General features: G+C 35.6%; 1 protein-coding gene across 1 annotated transcript in view; it reads left to right on the top strand.

Moving 5' to 3' along the window:
• Phm (Peptidylglycine-alpha-hydroxylating monooxygenase) overlaps positions 1-18327 on the top strand; it is a 195448-nt gene that overhangs the window by 78001 nt on the left and 99120 nt on the right. The window contains exon 3 of the mRNA XM_017613169.1: positions 12195-12282. Coding sequence (XP_017468658.1) covers positions 12195-12282 — 88 coding nt within the window. The remainder of the gene's footprint in view (positions 1-12194; positions 12283-18327) is intronic.

Below are 18327 nucleotides of genomic sequence, written 5' to 3' on the forward strand. Positions count from 1 at the left end.
TCTATTCATGATGAAATGTCAAAGCATACTGAGCATCTTTCTCTTTGACACCATGTCTGAAATCCCACGTGATCTGTCAAATACTAATGCATGAAAATCCTAACCTCAAAAAAATCACCCGTTACTTAGTAGAAGTCTGAAATGCTACTATGAATAGAGGTAAATTTTAAGTTGGTACTTAAATTTAAGTTGCAACTTTGTTAGTTTCGACTTAGTTGCTGGACTATGAATACGCGCCAATGAATATATTTTCCATATCTTTGGAAAAAATATTACGGCTGTTCAGGATATTGTGGAAATGGTCTTGGATTTGCATTTGGAATTGCATTTGCAAATTTTATGCTTGCTGCCATGGCAATCGTGTCCATTTTATTGTTGCGAATTTACAAATGCAACGGATATACAAATGTAAGAGCCTATGCACAAGATCCGGAACAGCCCTATTGTTTTTCAATTACCCAAATTAAATATATTATCCGGTTCACGTTTGAGAAATTGTCGGATTGAATACCTATTAAAAAAAAAAACAAGCATTAACAAATATACATTCCAAATCTTCAACATTTCTTCTATGCATTACCCTACACACGCCCAACAGCGGCAGCCTCTGCGTCTTCGTGCGTTGCCTTTGCGCTGTGTTGAATACTCCGCTTTAATATGCATGATTAAGGTAATGTTTAAATATGTCAATCCAGCTGACACCCATCAACGCGAAGGTGCATGCATTTTAATTCAAAGGTGCTCTCTCGGTTAAGCTTGTATTGCACGACTGGTGTATCAATGTATTGCCCATGGTGTTCATTTACACTCCGATGTGGCTCAGGCAGACCAGCGAGTATTATACCAACAGAATTGATGTAGTAGTGTTTCTCTTTTGGTAAATAACCCTTCACAATACCATCCACCACACGATTGAGGGCGCGATTGGCAAACTGAGTAGCTGAATGCATGTAACATACAGTGCATGTGCTGGCGCATTGGGGAATTCATTGAAGAAACAGGCGGTGCTGAAAGTGCGCGTGCGCTAATGCCCTCCAAGATTCTGTAAAACATGTTTGTTTAAATTTTTTAATTGAATACCAAAAACGAGTACGTACTTACATATGTACATATATGCCACTGTATAGGTAGTATTGAGGCTTGAAAACAGCGGACAGCAATTCCTAAAAGAGTTAATGAAAATAAACCAATTATAAAAATGGGGTTGTTTTAGGGCTGTGCGATTATTCGATTACTATAGCAAGTTGGTTAATCAGTTGTTCGGTTAATCAATTACTCCAGTAATCAGTATTTTGATTAGATAGATAATGATTGATGAGAATCCTTTAAATGCCCACGGGTTCGATTTTAGTGTGAACGAGCTTTCTACTAAAGCCGGCGCATGTATGGAACTTTTTGATTAAGGCTGTAAGAACCAATAAAATTACCACCGTTAAATCAACCACCAGAACAATTGCGGGCCTTGCTTTACGGCGACTAAACAGAAATAGTCAAGTGAATTCATTCGGAGACACCAGGGATCACAGTCAAAACAATAAATTTCGCTGCTTAGTTCCAAAAAATTTGCTCTGTATTACCTGTGGATTAGCGACATTTTACTGTGCACAGTTAAACTATCCAAAACAACCATAAAGAACGGCGGTTGCCCCACAGCTGCAGTTTTATCGTTGTAATTGATTGTGGNTTGCGCTGTGTTGAATACTCCGCTTTAATATGCATGATTAAGGTAATGTTTAAATATGTCAATCCAGCTGACACCCATCAACGCGAAGGTGCATGCATTTTAATTCAAAGGTGCTCTCTCGGTTAAGCTTGTATTGCACGACTGGTGTATCAATGTATTGCCCATGGTGTTCATTTACACTCCGATGTGGCTCAGGCAGACCAGCGAGTATTATACCAACAGAATTGATGTAGTAGTGTTTCTCTTTTGGTAAATAACCCTTCACAATACCATCCACCACACGATTGAGGGCGCGATTGGCAAACTGAGTAGCTGAATGCATGTAACATACAGTGCATGTGCTGGCGCATTGGGGAATTCATTGAAGAAACAGGCGGTGCTGAAAGTGCGCGTGCGCTAATGCCCTCCAAGATTCTGTAAAACATGTTTGTTTAAATTTTTTAATTGAATACCAAAAACGAGTACGTACTTACATATGTACATATATGCCACTGTATAGGTAGTATTGAGGCTTGAAAACAGCGGACAGCAATTCCTAACAGAGTTAATGAAAATAAACCAATTATAAAAAATGGCNCGACTGGTGTATCAATGTATTGCCCATGGTGTTCATTTACACTCCGATGTGGCTCAGGCAGACCAGCGAGTATTATACCAACAGAATTGATGTAGTAGTGTTTCTCTTTTGGTAAATAACCCTTCACAATACCATCCACCACACGATTGAGGGCGCGATTGGCAAACTGAGTAGCTGAATGCATGTAACATACAGTGCATGTGCTGGCGCATTGGGGAATTCATTGAAGAAACAGGCGGTGCTGAAAGTGCGCGTGCGCTAATGCCCTCCAAGATTCTGTAAAACATGTTTGTTTAAATTTTTTAATTGAATACCAAAAACGAGTACGTACTTACATATGTACATATATGCCACTGTATAGGTAGTATTGAGGCTTGAAAACAGCGGACAGCAATTCCTAAAAGAGTTAATGAAAATAAACCAATTATAAAAATGGGGTTGTTTTAGGGCTGTGCGATTATTCGATTACTATAGCAAGTTGGTTAATCAGTTGTTCGGTTAATCAATTACTCCAGTAATCAGTATTTTGATTAGATAGATAATGATTGATGAGAATCCTTTAAATGCCCACGGGTTCGATTTTAGTGTGAACGAGCTTTCTACTAAAGCCGGCGCATGTATGGAACTTTTTGATTAAGGCTGTAAGAACCAATAAAATTACCACCGTTAAATCAACCACCAGAACAATTGCGGGCCTTGCTTTACGGCGACTAAACAGAAATAGTCAAGTGAATTCATTCGGAGACACCAGGGATCACAGTCAAAACAATAAATTTCGCTGCTTAGTTCCAAAAAATTTGCTCTGTATTACCTGTGGATTAGCGACATTTTACTGTGCACAGTTAAACTATCCAAAACAACCATAAAGAACGGCGGTTGCCCCACAGCTGCAGTTTTATCGTTGTAATTGATTGTGGAAAGTACTACATATTGATTTGTTAAAAATGCATTACATATAAGTATTATCCGTCAATTGTTGCCCATGCTTATGAACATCATTGTCTTGTGAAGAGCAAGATGCCGATGAAACCCGTTCACAAATAAAGGAGTTAGTTGACGTACACTGAACAAGTCTAGAAAATTATTGTAGTCGTTCATTATAAATGCAAAATAAAGTAAAATAAAACATTTANCTGTAAGAACCAATAAAATTACCACCGTTAAATCAACCACCAGAACAATTGCGGGCCTTGCTTTACGGCGACTAAACAGAAATAGTCAAGTGAATTCATTCGGAGACACCAGGGATCACAGTCAAAACAATAAATTTCGCTGCTTAGTTCCAAAAAATTTGCTCTGTATTACCTGTGGATTAGCGACATTTTACTGTGCACAGTTAAACTATCCAAAACAACCATAAAGAACGGCGGTTGCCCCACAGCTGCAGTTTTATCGTTGTAATTGATTGTGGAAAGTACTACATATTGATTTGTTAAAAATGCATTACATATAAGTATTATGCATCAATTGTTGCCCATGCTTATGAACATCATTGTCTTGTGAAGAGCAAGATGCCGATGAAACCCGTTCACAAATAAAGGAGTTAGTTGACGTACACTGAACAAGTCTAGAAAATTATTGTAGTCGTTCATTATAAATGCAAAATAAAGTAAAATAAAACATTTATTTTTATACTTAAACGAAGTTCATATAATTTGCTGTAATAGCACTTACTTGCGTGCCTCGGCTGATGGCTGGCCTACCATCGAGACGATCCTTGATGGCATATAAATTTAGTAAAATGAATATTTAAAAAAAATTGTTATAATTCGTTGTTGGACACGTTTTCCTATTGAAGAAGATGCTTCGGAATTGTTATCAGTGCTTAGTATTTCGGGATCATAAACAACCCTATCGTCGAAATCGCTTGCTTGATCGTCCAAACGAAGATTATGCAATGTTGCGCACGCGTTGACTACTCGGCCAGCAAAACCGNGAGACGATCCTTGATGGCATATAAATTTAGTAAAATGAATATTTAAAAAAAATTGTTATAATTCGTTGTTGGACACGTTTTCCTATTGAAGAAGATGCTTCGGAATTGTTATTAGTGCTTAGTATTTCGGGATCATAAACAACCCTATCGTCGAAATCGCTTGTTTGATCGTCCAAACGAAGATTATGCAATGTTGCGCACGCGTTGACTACTCGGCCAGCAAAACCTGGGTCATACAACAGAACCCTTTGCTGCTTTGCTGTGATAAGCACCGCCACGTACCCTTAAGGACGCCAAACAGTCTCTCGATCGGGTTACGCGCTTTACATAGTGCCTCATTGTACCGAATCTTTGGCGTTCCTTCTGGATCGTTAGGTAGAGGTGTCATCAGCCATGGCTCCAATAGATAACCAGAATCGCCTTTAATTTTCTTTTAATATTCTAATTCATATGAAATTAAAATACCTTACCAATCAAAAACGTGTTGTGATTTCCATTTTCAAATGATCGCTGCATGACCCGACGCGCTGCAGAGAAGCTCCAATAAATGAATCATGCCGTGCTCCCGGAAATTTTGCATTTACGTTTAAAATTTTAAGATTTGGGTCACATATCTAAAAGTTTTAACAACCATAAAATAACAATAAAAATGTACCAGATATGTTCTTACCATTTGCACGTTGATCGAATGGTGCACATGGTGATTGACATAATTTGATTCGTTATTTTTGGGTGCCAAAATAGAGACATGAGTGCAGTCGACTGCACCGATAGTTCCTGCTACAAATGGTGAAGGTGCAGACGAAAAATTTCCTTTGCCGCTTGGCACTCCAGTTGTGTCATAGGGAACTTCACTTTAGGGTTAAACATTGAATTGTTGATCGCGTCAGTCACACGGTGTATGCAACGCTTATCGATGTTTNACATATCTAAAAGTTTTAACAACCATAAAATAACAATAAAAATGTACCAGATATGTTCTTACCATTTGCACGTTGATCGAATGGTGCACATGGTGATTGACATAATTTGATTCGTTATTTTTGGGTGCCAAAATAGAGACATGAGTGCAGTCGACTGCACCGATAGTTCCTGCTACAAATGGTGAAGGTGCAGACGAAAAATTTCCTTTGCCGCTTGGCACTCCAGTTGTGTCATAGGGAACTTCACTTTAGGGTTAAACATTGAATTGTTGATCGCGTCAGTCACACGGTGTATGCAACGCTTATCGATGTTTGGCTCATGGAAATGCCCCACTGTTCTCCAACTGGGCGTTGATAGCATCCAGTGGCATAAAACCTTAAGAGCCGCTAGAACCTTTAACGAGTACATAAACGCATGCTTATATAAGACGCTTTCTAGCGGTAGTACGAATTAAACGTTTTACAGGAAAAGCTGTTCCACGTCCCATAAGGTTTATTAAAGGTAAAAACAGATATTCCAGTAAACCCTGCAATTCGTACTACCGGTGGAACGCAGTTAAAATATTCAATAAAGTTGAAGCTATATTGGTTTACCTGCTTTTCGGTCGATAACGCTGTTTATCGTGATCCTCTTAACTGGTTATCAAGTTGCGATACCACATTTTCAGCCGTGCCGGGACTAAGTCTATATAGCCTCCGGAACTCCGTTGGCGTTAGCTCGAAAGGGTTATCGATTCCGCGAAGCCTTCGCCGGTCAACTATTGGCACATTTAATATTTCATATTTCATATTTCATCTTTATTCAGTCTATGATTTACTATCTTACAGACTAGAAGTAGGCTTAAAAGTATTAACGGTGACTAGTGTATGTACAATTACGAAAAAAGGTTTCCAGAGATAATTTAAAAAGACTTCTTGGAAACGAAAAGTCGATATCTAAGCTCTTTGAGATATTGTTAAATTCCACAAGGCCTCGAAAAATAGGCGCAAAAGATAAGTAGTTAGTCTTAACTGCAGGAACGTAAAAGGGGATGTGAGAGCGAAGAGTTCTGAGAGGCACATTAAAGGTAACCTGCTCAAGAAGAGATGGGCAGTCAATGGAGCCAGAGATTAGATCGAAGACGAATAAGAGTAATTGGGTACGCCTTCTATTTTCCAATGATAGCAAATTTATTAGTTTACACCGGAAGTAATATGAGGGAATCGGATCTGAGAAGTTAAGAGAAGCGAGGGCAAATCGAATAAACACCTTTTGAACTCGTTCAATCCTAGAGGCGTGACAATTATAAATAGGGCTCCATATAATAGATCGTACTAAGGAATTAAATAATGCTTTCCGAGTGTAAGGGTCTCTAAAATCCTTGGCATATCTACGAATAAATGCTAAATTACTATAAACTTTTGGGAGTAAATGACAAACATGATTTATAAATGAAAAATTCGAGTCAAACACAACACCAAGATCAACAAATTCACTAACAGAAGTAAGCCGATGGTTTACGAGGTAGTAATTTAAAGTAAGGGTATTTTGAGATTTAGATAAGGTCATCTTAAAGCACTTTTTTACATTCAAAGACAGTTTATTATATTCACACCAATTTAAAAGACGATCTAAATCTTCCTGAAGAAAGAGAACATCAGATGAGGAGGTTATCCTACGAAAGAGTTTTAATTCATCGGCATACAATAAAAAACTGGCGTGTTTGAAACAGGAGCTAATATCGTTTATAAACAGGAGAAACAATAGGGGGCCAAGAATGCTACCCTGGGGTACACCTCATGTTACAACAAAGGGATTAGATTTACAATCATCGATATGAACAGACAGAGTCCTATTTGTAAGGTAGGACTTTAGCCAAGCTAGGAAATTAGAGTGAACACCAATGCACTCCAACTTGTGTAGCAATAATAGGTGTGGTACCTTATCGAAGGCTTTAGAAAAGTCCGTATAAATGGTGTCTACCTGCGAGCCATCTTTGAAGGAAGAAACACAAAATTCTGAAAAATAAGCTAAATTAGTGACCGTTGAACGACCAGCTACAAAATCATGTTGGTGGGGCTCAATCATTCTTTTGGCAAGAAAAGAGAGTTTAAAATGTATCACTTTTTCGAATAGCTTTGAGCAGACAGACAGTTTCGAAATAGGCCTATAATTTGTGATATCGTTTCTATTTCCAGATTTTAAGACTGGGGTTATAGACGCAATTTTCCATCTGTTAATAAATAATCCAGTCGAAAGAGATAGGTTGAATATATGACATAAAGGAATACATAATGACAGACTACATCGTTTAACGAAGTGGGCACGAAAACCATCAGAATCACATTTCAATGTCGGAGTTAGGGTAGACATGGCGTAATTAATGTCAGATGTCGAGACAATCAACGAGCCAAGATCTAGGCGTTGGGTCGGCCAGCAAATTCGTGGTAGATTTATAGAATCACTCTCACAGTCGAAATTTGAGCTGAAAAATTTTGCAAAAAGTTCCACAGTATCTGGTAGAGATTTCGAGGATTGACTGTTAAAGTACATGCAAGTCGGAATATTAGAACTACCCCGCTTAGAGCGTCCAAAAAGCTGGTAGATATCACACCAATTTACGTTATTTATAGCCAGGTTTATGACGTCATAATTTGCATCCCGAAAATTGTAGGAAATCCTATTATTTTGTATTAAGGGGAGCTTATCAAAAAACTCTAAAGAAACAATAGGGGGATTATGATGCATATCAGAATAACAGATCAGAGTCTTACATTCAGAGAGATTAGATATCAAATTTTCGTCTACAAACACTAGATCTAATAATTTAGATANTTCCTTGGTTAGCTTCTGGTTGAAAAAATCGAAAGGGCCGGACAATGATATCAGACGGCCACACATTTGGATTTAAGATGTTGTTGTAGAGGGAAGATATCACACCAATCTTAAAGTTCACGCTCCGAAGACTCTCAAGTGGAGTTCCTTTCTTTACTAATTTGTAGCACGTAAGGTGTGTACTATCGATCTTTGCATGTTTAGATAATACGCAGACGGTTTAAAGGAGGAAATGTGCAACCATTTCTTCTTAATGACCACCTCGAGATCTGTATTATTATTACGCCCATGAACAATGTTTATGCGTTTGGGCCTATTTAAATTTCGGGCAGCAGCAGAGTCGCCACGATCTTCATTAGCGGCCGCAATGGCATCATCAGATTTATCAGCACTTCGTTCATGTATGTTTGCCTTGTGTAACATTCGTCCCACTTGTGGTTGGTATTGTACTAACAGCAGTCGGCCTGACAGATGAAGATTTAACAGCAGCAGAATTATAAGAATCATCAGTGTTGATTCCGCAACAGCACCGGTAGGAGACCTAACAGAGCGATTTCCATTCGACTGCACGGAATTAGTGCCAGCAGCGGCAGCGGCAGCAGCAGCGTAGCTCATATCGGGTAAAGATGTATTAGCAGCAACAGCAGCATTAGCAGTGCACGGTGTGATGGCTTCGTGGTGGTAGTGGTAACAGCAGGTAAATTGACAGTGCAATTTGCGACAGTATTTGTATCCATGAGGCCACCAACTTGACGCACAGTATTAGAGCCATGCGAACTAGTATTAGTATTAATAGTAGTATTAGGCAACAAAACAGCATCAGCGACCGACGAGCAAGATGGTCTAGTAGAAGCAGTGCTAAGAGAGACAGCAGGTGTAGATTGAAGAGCAACGGATGACAGCGATGTGGGCGCAGTAAAAGAGGTGTATGTGCTATCGTTAGTTACAAGTGTATTGACAGCTGTAGCGATTGTCACAGCAGAATCCAAATGAGCGGGATAGATACCGTTAACGTTACTGACAAACTGTGCCCGTGGCGAATTAAATGCATGAGGGACAGCGGAAAGCTCAAAAACACCAGGCGAGGAACAATAGTAGTTATTGTTTTAAGAAATATTAGCAGCAGTTTTTCTGGCATTGAATTCCGCAGCCATCATATCAGCATTCACAGCGTTAAGGTTATTTGCACTCGAGCTGTTGTTGGTCGAATGCAAGGAGATTATTAGATCTTTTATTGCATCAAATTGTTTCGATACATCTTTGAATTTAGCATCAAAAGTGTTTGAAATAAGATCAACACTAAGCTATTGAGTTACCAGAACTTCATCCAGAGCCTTAACGATTTTCTCTGGCATGACAACACACTCATCACAAAGATATAATAAATTACGTTTAGTTTTAACCAAATTGAAATCATATTCAGAAACGTCTTTGCAGCAAACACGATGAAAAGTTTTTTTACAAAACCCATTACAAGGCAGCAGATTAGCATCAGATCTTGAAAAGGCTTTGGTACATTTTCCGCAAAAGTTCTCCATTACGAAAGAAAAGATAATAAAATAACAGAGCGAATTAAAAGCACGTCTGCACACACCGAACACTTGTACGCATTTCTGCTCATTGTCATTATCATATAAATATGATGCAATGTATACAAATGCCATTTTTTAACACGATTTTCACAATTTTCTCAATTTAACTTCACAGCAAAATATGCAAACAACAGCTAAACAACGCAAAACTAGATGCTGTTAGCTTAACCACAAAAATAATTGTCACCAAACAGCTGATTGCGTTTGTTAACACTAAACAATGACAAATATGGTTAAAGTTGATACACAATCACTTAACCCCAAAAAAAGTTGTTAACTAGAGATGACAACGTGAAGTGTGGTTAAAATTAGATTCAGAATCGCACTACAGCACATTTTACGTGAGCTAAGTCATCACAGAACCAATACACAACGCAACGCTCTAAGTCGTTTTTAATGTTACATTTTTCAAAACAGCAGGATAAATACATTGCAGCGCGAAGTAGAAACAATTAGTATGTACAAGAAAAACTCACAGTGTAAGCTTTTAGTACGATAGTAGCAAAGATGAGCGTTTGAGAAACACAGAAGTCTAGGTATTGTAAGTTCAATGGTTAGAAACCGTGCTGAACTTAACAGTTTTAAAACCACTGAGCTAAAAAGTTTATATGAGCGAATCCAGCGAAAAGTCTACCGCGTAAAAAAAAATAAAAGTCATACATCTAGCTTATTTATAGGCCGATTTGGCTACTTTTTATAATATATACTGGTCTCGTTAGGTGGACCCAGGGTCGAGATAATTTGAAAACCCGTATTTATGCTCTCATTTGTTTCACCTATTGGCATGTTTAGTTGAAACGTAGTAGGACATAGATTTGCAAAAAATGAGACCGCTGGTAGCGCTGATGTCAAAATAAAAAGTACGTTCGATATGAAATGTTGTTTTCTTCCCGTTAAAAATTCTTTCAAGAACAATATTAACAAATGAAAATTTTCGTAACGTAACGTCACGGCAGATAATTCAGCTGGTTAAACATAAAGCAGAAAAGATGTTTACATTTCAAAACTTGGAAAACTAATCTTAAACATTTCCAATATTACTACAAAGGCTTTTATACAAATAGTCTTGCCACATTCGCAGAGTTTTACAATTTTGTAATCGAAGTCAAAATCTACTTCTGTTTTTTGTAACGTATCCTTTAGCATTAAAAAAATTTAAACATTTGAACCGAACCGAACCGCGGTTCAGGAATACTCATGAATCGGTTCTTGTACCGGTACAAACTTTTTCCAAGTGGTTCACTGAGAAAAAAACGCGTTGTAAAAATTAAAATATTTTATTTGATTACCGTTCAAAAATGTTCGTATTTAAATCAAGTGAAAAGTGTTAACAAAATGGATTTTTCCATTATACATACACTACGTATAATGGAAATATTCAATTCAAATACGCACGTATTAAAATGAAGCATTTTTCACTGCACGGATGGCGTTTTGAACGTTTCGGATGCTTCTTCATACGTAATTAAGAAAGTATATGTATAAAAAGCATGCACAGCATGCAGGTGACAACATATATGGTACATGTTTATCTGTACAAATGTACTAATCGCGCGCTGTGATGTTGATTCAAATTCAACATTTGAAAGCACATTTACATGCGTGGCTGTAGCTGAGTATGCAAAGACGCTTGATACATTTGGTTGCTGTCAAGAGGGTCCGGGTTCAATTACCATTAGAGGGCGGCGGAACATAAAATAAAATTTGTTTCTTCTTAATTACGAAAAAGCATCTGTGCACTTCACAACGACATATTTTATAACGTACATACTCAAATTTAAAACGAGTTGAGTTGGTGCTCTTTCATATGCGTATTTTTTTTAATTTAGCACGTTTTTTTAATTCTAAAATTTTTCCCCTCAGTGTTCAAACCACTGATCCGAACCTCACCGTTGTTTTGAGTGGTATGCAGCCATGGTAAAAACATGTACGTCTAATTTAAAAAAATGGACTTCAGTTTAACCCACTTCCGGTGGAAACTGGATGTCGGTAATATCACCAAAAGATAGAGCATCAGCCATTTGGGCGGTCATATTGCGTGTTTCAAGATTAAAAAAAAGTTATTTTAAATTATTTAAAAAGTCAAATCAATTATTATAAAATGGAATCAGTAGGTACTGAGATACATATGTACTATATATTAGTTTTTCACTGCACTAACTAATTTCAAACGACGCACTCCATACTATACAACATCTTAGCTTACATAATCGGAGAAATAATACCATCAGAAAAATATGGCATCAAACACTGTTGAGTTCACCTTCTGATTGAAGCTGATTTGAATATGGTGTCAACACAACGACTCGACTATTCCATTTAAAAAGCACTCCAACAGAAAATGCATGTCATTAACAAAAACTGCTTTAGTCGCCCGCCACTGTAAATACTTTGTAAAAACAAATTTTTCTTGCCATACATATGAATTAAATTATTTTAAATTCTTTATTTTCGTTACTTGCAGACAAATTCACAAACGCAATTTAACTAAAAAATTATTTTAATATTTTTTAATTTTATATAGAAATTGATAGAAAATAAAAAACTTCCATTTAAATTGCTGGTGAAACCGGCGGTTAGTTTCGTGAAAAAAGTTGAATTTATGATTCATTTGAACCTGAACACTTTGATTGATACAAGCCTTTATTTTATATCTAATAATTTCAGTTGGTTACGAGCCAAAAGCTACAATGAACACAGCGCATCACATGCTCGTGTATGGCTGCGAAGAACCTGGGTCTACTAAAGCAGTGTGGTGAGTATCTTCTACTATAAATACAGTTACTCACAGAAGTATTCCTTGTTTGTTTTTTTCACGATATTCAAAATGTTTTCCAATATATATATTTTTTATTCATTTTTATTTAAAACTAGCTCAAGTGTTATGTCCGTAAACAAGTTCTTGAAATTCTTCAATTGTGCAATCATACACGTGTCATAGCACGGTTAATCGCAAAACGAAATAAATTTGAAGAGCTTTTTCCCCTTCACTCTCTGGCGGCAACAATGATCCGGTTCTATAGTGAATCTGTCCGAAAAGCTATATAGTAGACTGCCGGCAAAAAGTATTGGCTTAGCTGCAATATGCAATAATTTTTATTGTAATATTTTTTGGAAAATATTTTATACAAATGTGGTTCATTCTACAACAAAAAGCATAAAAATATAATTTCTAAACTTTGTGCAAAACTCGCGAAAATTCAGCAAGTTTTCATGCAAACTTTCAACTTTTTTATCAGTTTTTTTTCAATGTTTTTGAGTATACAGATTTGTTGCCCAATCAATTTTATTGTGATGAGGTAGAAGTTTTAAGTAGCTACGAATTACCGTTGATTTTTGGCAACCTTTTTTCACGCACTCTTCCATACAAAAAAAATTTATCGAAAATACTTTATATGGAAAAAATACAAAACACTTTCAACCAAAAAAATCTCAAAAGTCAGAAATGCAATATACATATACTTATTTCAGACGAAATACCTTAAAAGCTTAAACGCATAATAATATTGGAAAATCACATCCATTGGGCCAATCGTAACACAGGAGAGTTCGATATATTCAATGATGCAACATGTCGATTTAATCTGACTTTCACGGCACCTTTTCTCACTTGGCTATTTTTAGTAATAACTCGACTCCAGCGCCACCTGGCGGGCAACAGTATTGCTCTTACCATTCCCAATACATATTTTAAATATTAGCCAAATCTGATCATAAATAAGATTTTTAGTAATAACTAAACTACAGCGCCAACTGGCGGGTTAAATTGTGAAACTAAACCATCCAGAGACCCACTCAAACACACACAAAAAATTTCGTTAAAATACGGACACCCATTGAGAAGGATTAGCTAAAAGTCGGTACGTTTGTAGGCCCCACGCCCCCTTTTCAAATAGCCACATTTTTCTCCATGAGTATGGGCTTGATTTCATATACATTCATATCTTCATACGAAGTTCCAGCACTGTACCATGAACACTTTTAGACATAGGCAGTATAAAAATTCGGTTTGTATGGGAGGTGCCATGACCCCTTTGCCAATAGCTCCAATTTTTCTTCATGAGTATGCGATTGATTTCACATATCACTAAGCTCCAGTGCTCTACCGTGAACACTTCCAGAGACACGTAGTATGAAAATTTTGGTTTGTATGGGAGGTGCCACACCACCTTTTCCAATAGTCCGAAATTTTCTTCAAGAGTATGCAATTGATTTCATATATCGCCATACCAAGTTTCAGTATTTTACCATTAAAACTTTCAGATACCTTGTTTATACCTACGCAAGAGCCGCGTTAACAAAAAGCCGATTTGACTCAACACATATTTCTTTAAAGCGTTTTTGCCTGTGCCTTTATAACGCACTCTCTGAACCCATATTTAAAATTAAACAAAATTTGCTGTTTTTATTCAATACTTCTTTAATAATTACTTGCGCGGTTGACCGAAATGTAAGCAAACAATATTTGAAATTTATTATAATAACCAGGGACGTGAACCGGTTTTGAAANAACACATATTTCTTTAAAGCGTTTTTGCCTGTGCCTTTATAACGCACTCTGTGAAACCATATTTAAAATTAAACAAAATTTGCTGTTTTTATTCAATACTTCTTTAATAATTACTTGCGCGGTTGACCGAAATGTAAGCAAACAATATTTCAAATTTATTATAATAACCAGGGACGTGAACCGGTTTTGAACCGGAAAACCGCTCTTTTCTATTAATTAACTGAACCATTAACCAAACCGAAATTTTCCACAAATGTTTGATCCGAACCGAAAACCGAACCACTTTCTATAAAGATTGAAAGGTTCGTTTCAACCAATTTTCAATAGATAAATGTACCCACTTTTTTTCTTTTTGGTAAACATGGTAATACCCATCATGTTTGTTTACCATGTGACAATATCAAATGTAAAGGCAACCCATCTCATTTGACAGAGACTTGACCCTTAACCTTGCGCGTTGTTGCACTTGACATTTGACACTTAAACTTGCGTATAATTTTTTTGTTTTTCGAACCATTGAACCGAACCGAAACCCCAGTTCAAAGACCAAACAACCCGCTTTGACGAACCAATCCAAAAGTGCAAAAACGGTTCAACCCGCTGAACCGAACCAAACAAATTTTTCATCTGGTTCACGTCCCTGATAATAACACCGTGCGACAGTCAATTTTACACACGAAAAAATCAATCTATTCACAAAACTGGGGCCAAATATAGTAAAACTGCGTTTTTAGTTTTTCTCTCTGACGTCAGGATTTTTTTTAAAGGAATTTGAAATTTCTAGGATATGATTGAATAAAAAAATTATTTAAAAGATTTGGTGCATTGTAGAGTAACAATATGGGTATCAGTTAAAAGGAAAAATTCTGTAGAATTAAATAAAATTTCATTTTTTGTTGCACCAGGACGAATAAATATTGAAAATGTTCTTTTAAAACTTTATCCTTGAATATCCTGGGAAATTTCCGACATTTCGAGGTTGTCCTCCTAACTTTATTAGTTTTAGATAAAAAAATTTTACACTTCTCTTTATAAGATATTGATAGTTACAATATACATAAATGAAGATACTGTAATCGTTATCCNCCAGTTCAAAGACCAAACAACCCGCTTTGACGAACCAATCCAAAAGTGCAAAAACGGTTCAACCCGCTGAACCGAACCAAACAAATTTTTCATCTGGTTCACGTCCCTGATAATAACACCGTGCGACAGTCAATTTTAACACGAAAAAATCAATCTATTCACAAAACTGAGGCCAAATATAGTAAAACTGCGTTTTTAGTTTTTCTCTCTGACGTCAGGATTTTTTTTAAAGGAATTTGAAATTTCTAGGATATGATTGAATAAAAAAATTATTTAAAAGATTTGGTGCATTGTAGAGTAACAATATGGGTATCAGTTAAAAGGAAAAATTCTGTAGAATTAAATAAAATTTCATTTTTTGTTGCACCAGGACGAATAAATATTGAAAATGTTCTTTTAAAACTTTATCCTTGAATATCCTGGGAAATTTCCGACATTTCGAGGTTGTCCTCCTAACTTTATTAGTTTTAGATAAAAAAATTTTACACTTCTCTTTATAAGATATTGATAGTTACAATATACATAAATGAAGATACTGTAATCGTTATTTTGGNAGGAAAAATTCTGTAGAATTAAATAAAATTTAATTTTTTGTTGCACCAGGACGAATAAATATTGAAAATGTTCTTTTAAAACTTTATCCTTGAATATCCTGGGAAATTTCCGACATTTCGAGGTTGTCCTCCTAACTTTATTAGTTTTAGATAAAAAAATTTTACACTTCTCTTTATAAGATATTGATAGTTACAATATACATAAATGAAGATACTGTAATCGTTATCCATCCATGTCTGCGCTCTAAAAGAACAAACTGACCGTATGATGTACGGTTTAAATACTTTAATTTTTTGTATACAAGGGCGTATACCCTAAGGGGGCAGGAGTTTATATAGAGGGAAAAATTGTTTTTAATTAATTTTTTTTCTTTGTGTATATAAATAAAAATGTTTCGGATTAAGAAAGTATAAAGTTCCTGAGAATGATACCAATTTAATAAATTCGGTTTGTAATTTTTTTGTTTAAAATATTTTTTTTTTTATAAAAAAGATATTTTTTTTATAAAAAAGATATTTTTTGCTTTTACGTGTTGTTCCTAAAATTTCGATATACAAAATATTCGAATATGCATACCAGAATAAAGAATATTTAAGCGCCTNCCAATTTAATAAATTCGGTTTGTAATTTTTTTGTTTAAAATATTTTTTTTATAAAAAAGATATTTTTTTTTATAAAAAAGATATTTTTTTTATAAAAAAGATATTTTTTGCTTTTACGTGTTGTTCCTAAAATTTCTATATACAAAATATTCGAATATGCATACCAGAATAAAGAATATTTAAGCGCCTTACAACGTTACCAAATTTTTAAAAATCTTTTAATAATTTTTTTTAAAACCTTTTTTTATAAAAAAGGTTTTTTTCATTTTAAGTGTTTTTTCTCAGATTTTTATATACGAAGTATACAAATACGCATATCAGAAGAAAGAAGGTTTGATTGCGTTTACAACGATATCAACTTTTTAAAAATCGATTAGTAATTTTTTGTTAAAATATTTTTTTTTTTATAAAAAAGATTTTTTTTCCTTTTAAATGTTTTTTCTCAAATTTTTANTTTTAAGTGTTTTTTCTCAGATTTTTATATACGAAGTATACAAATACGCATATCAGAAGAAAGAAGGTTTGATTGCGTTTACAACGATATCAACTTTTTAAAAATCGATTAGTAATTTTTTGTTAAAATATTTTTTTTTTATAAAAAAGATTTTTTTTCCTTTTAAATGTTTTTTCTCAAATTTTTTCATAAAAAGTATACAAATATGCATATCAGAAGAGAAAAAGGGGGTCTAATCACGTTTACAACGATACCAACTTCTTAAAAATCAGTTCAAAATTGTTTGAAATAAAAGGTTTTTAATTTTTGGAAGACTCGACCTTTCCCTCTTACGTGTAATATAAGTGTCCAAAAAAAATTTATAAACCATTTCAATAAGAGCAAAGGGCGGTCTACGACTGTATTTTTAGTTTTTTAGTTATCTACATATAATAATAAAAAATAATTTTTTACCAAAGGTCCTATTTCGAACTTCGAAGGCCCATATCTCGATTTCGGAGGCTAACTTCGAAAAACGGAGAAATTACTTTTTTACCCATGACTCGATCTCTTAAAAAAATTGGTTTATTTCAATAGTGTTATTGAGCTTTGTACCACGATTTGTTTGTTAGGAAAAATGGAAAAAACAACACTGCTTAAGCGGTAGAAGTTATAGCAGCTGTTTGGGAATTCACCACATCTCCTCATCAGACTTCTTTTTTTTCCTAGACTTTCAGCAGGGATCGAACCCGCGTCATCGATGTGCAAAGTCAGAAGCGCTAACCACTGAGCTACTCCATTCCTTATTCAACCTACTTCTATCAAGTGCGGCTGATTCGCCGCAATTAAAGCTTGACAGCGTGGTTGTTTCTGTTAATTCCATACATAAAATAGATTCATTGCATAGTTTTTAAGGCAGGTTCATCCCATATATTTTTTTTGTCAATTTTTATTGTGGCGTATTCATATTTATTTCAATAGTGTTATTGAGCTTTGTACCACGATTTGTTTGTTAGGAAAAATGGAAGAAACAACAATGAGATCGCCAAATGTCCTCATCAGACTTCTTTTTTTCCCTAGACTTTCAGCAGGGATCGAACCCGCGTCATCGATGTGCAAAGGCAGAAGCGCTAACCAGTGAGCTATGCACACCGTAAGCTTTTGTTGCTAATCCATTTCCTTATTCAACCTACTACTATCAAGTGCAGCTGATTCGCCGCAATTAAAGCTTGACAGCGTGGTTGTTATTGTTAATTCCATACATGAAATAGATTCGTTGCATAGTTTTTACGGCAGGCTCATCCCATATATTTTTTTGTCAATTTTTATTGTGGCGTATTCATATTTATTTCAATAGTGTTATTGAGCTTTGTACCACGATTTGTTTGTTAGGAAAAATGGAAGAAACAACAATGAGATCACCACATGTCCTCATCAGACTTCTTTTTTTCCTAGACTTTTAGCAGGGATCGAACCCGCGTCATCGATGTGCAAAGGCAGAAGCGCGAACCAGTGAGCTATGCACACCGTAAGCTTTTGTTGCTAATCCATTTCCTTATTCAACCTACTACTATCAAGTGCAGCTGATTCGCCGCAATTAAAGCTTGACAGCGT

Source organism: Rhagoletis zephyria, unplaced genomic scaffold, assembly GCF_001687245.7.
Source record: "Rhagoletis zephyria isolate East Lansing unplaced genomic scaffold, Rhagoletis_zephyria_1.1 Rzeph_scaffold_00621, whole genome shotgun sequence".
NCBI lineage: Eukaryota > Metazoa > Arthropoda > Insecta > Diptera > Tephritidae > Rhagoletis > Rhagoletis zephyria.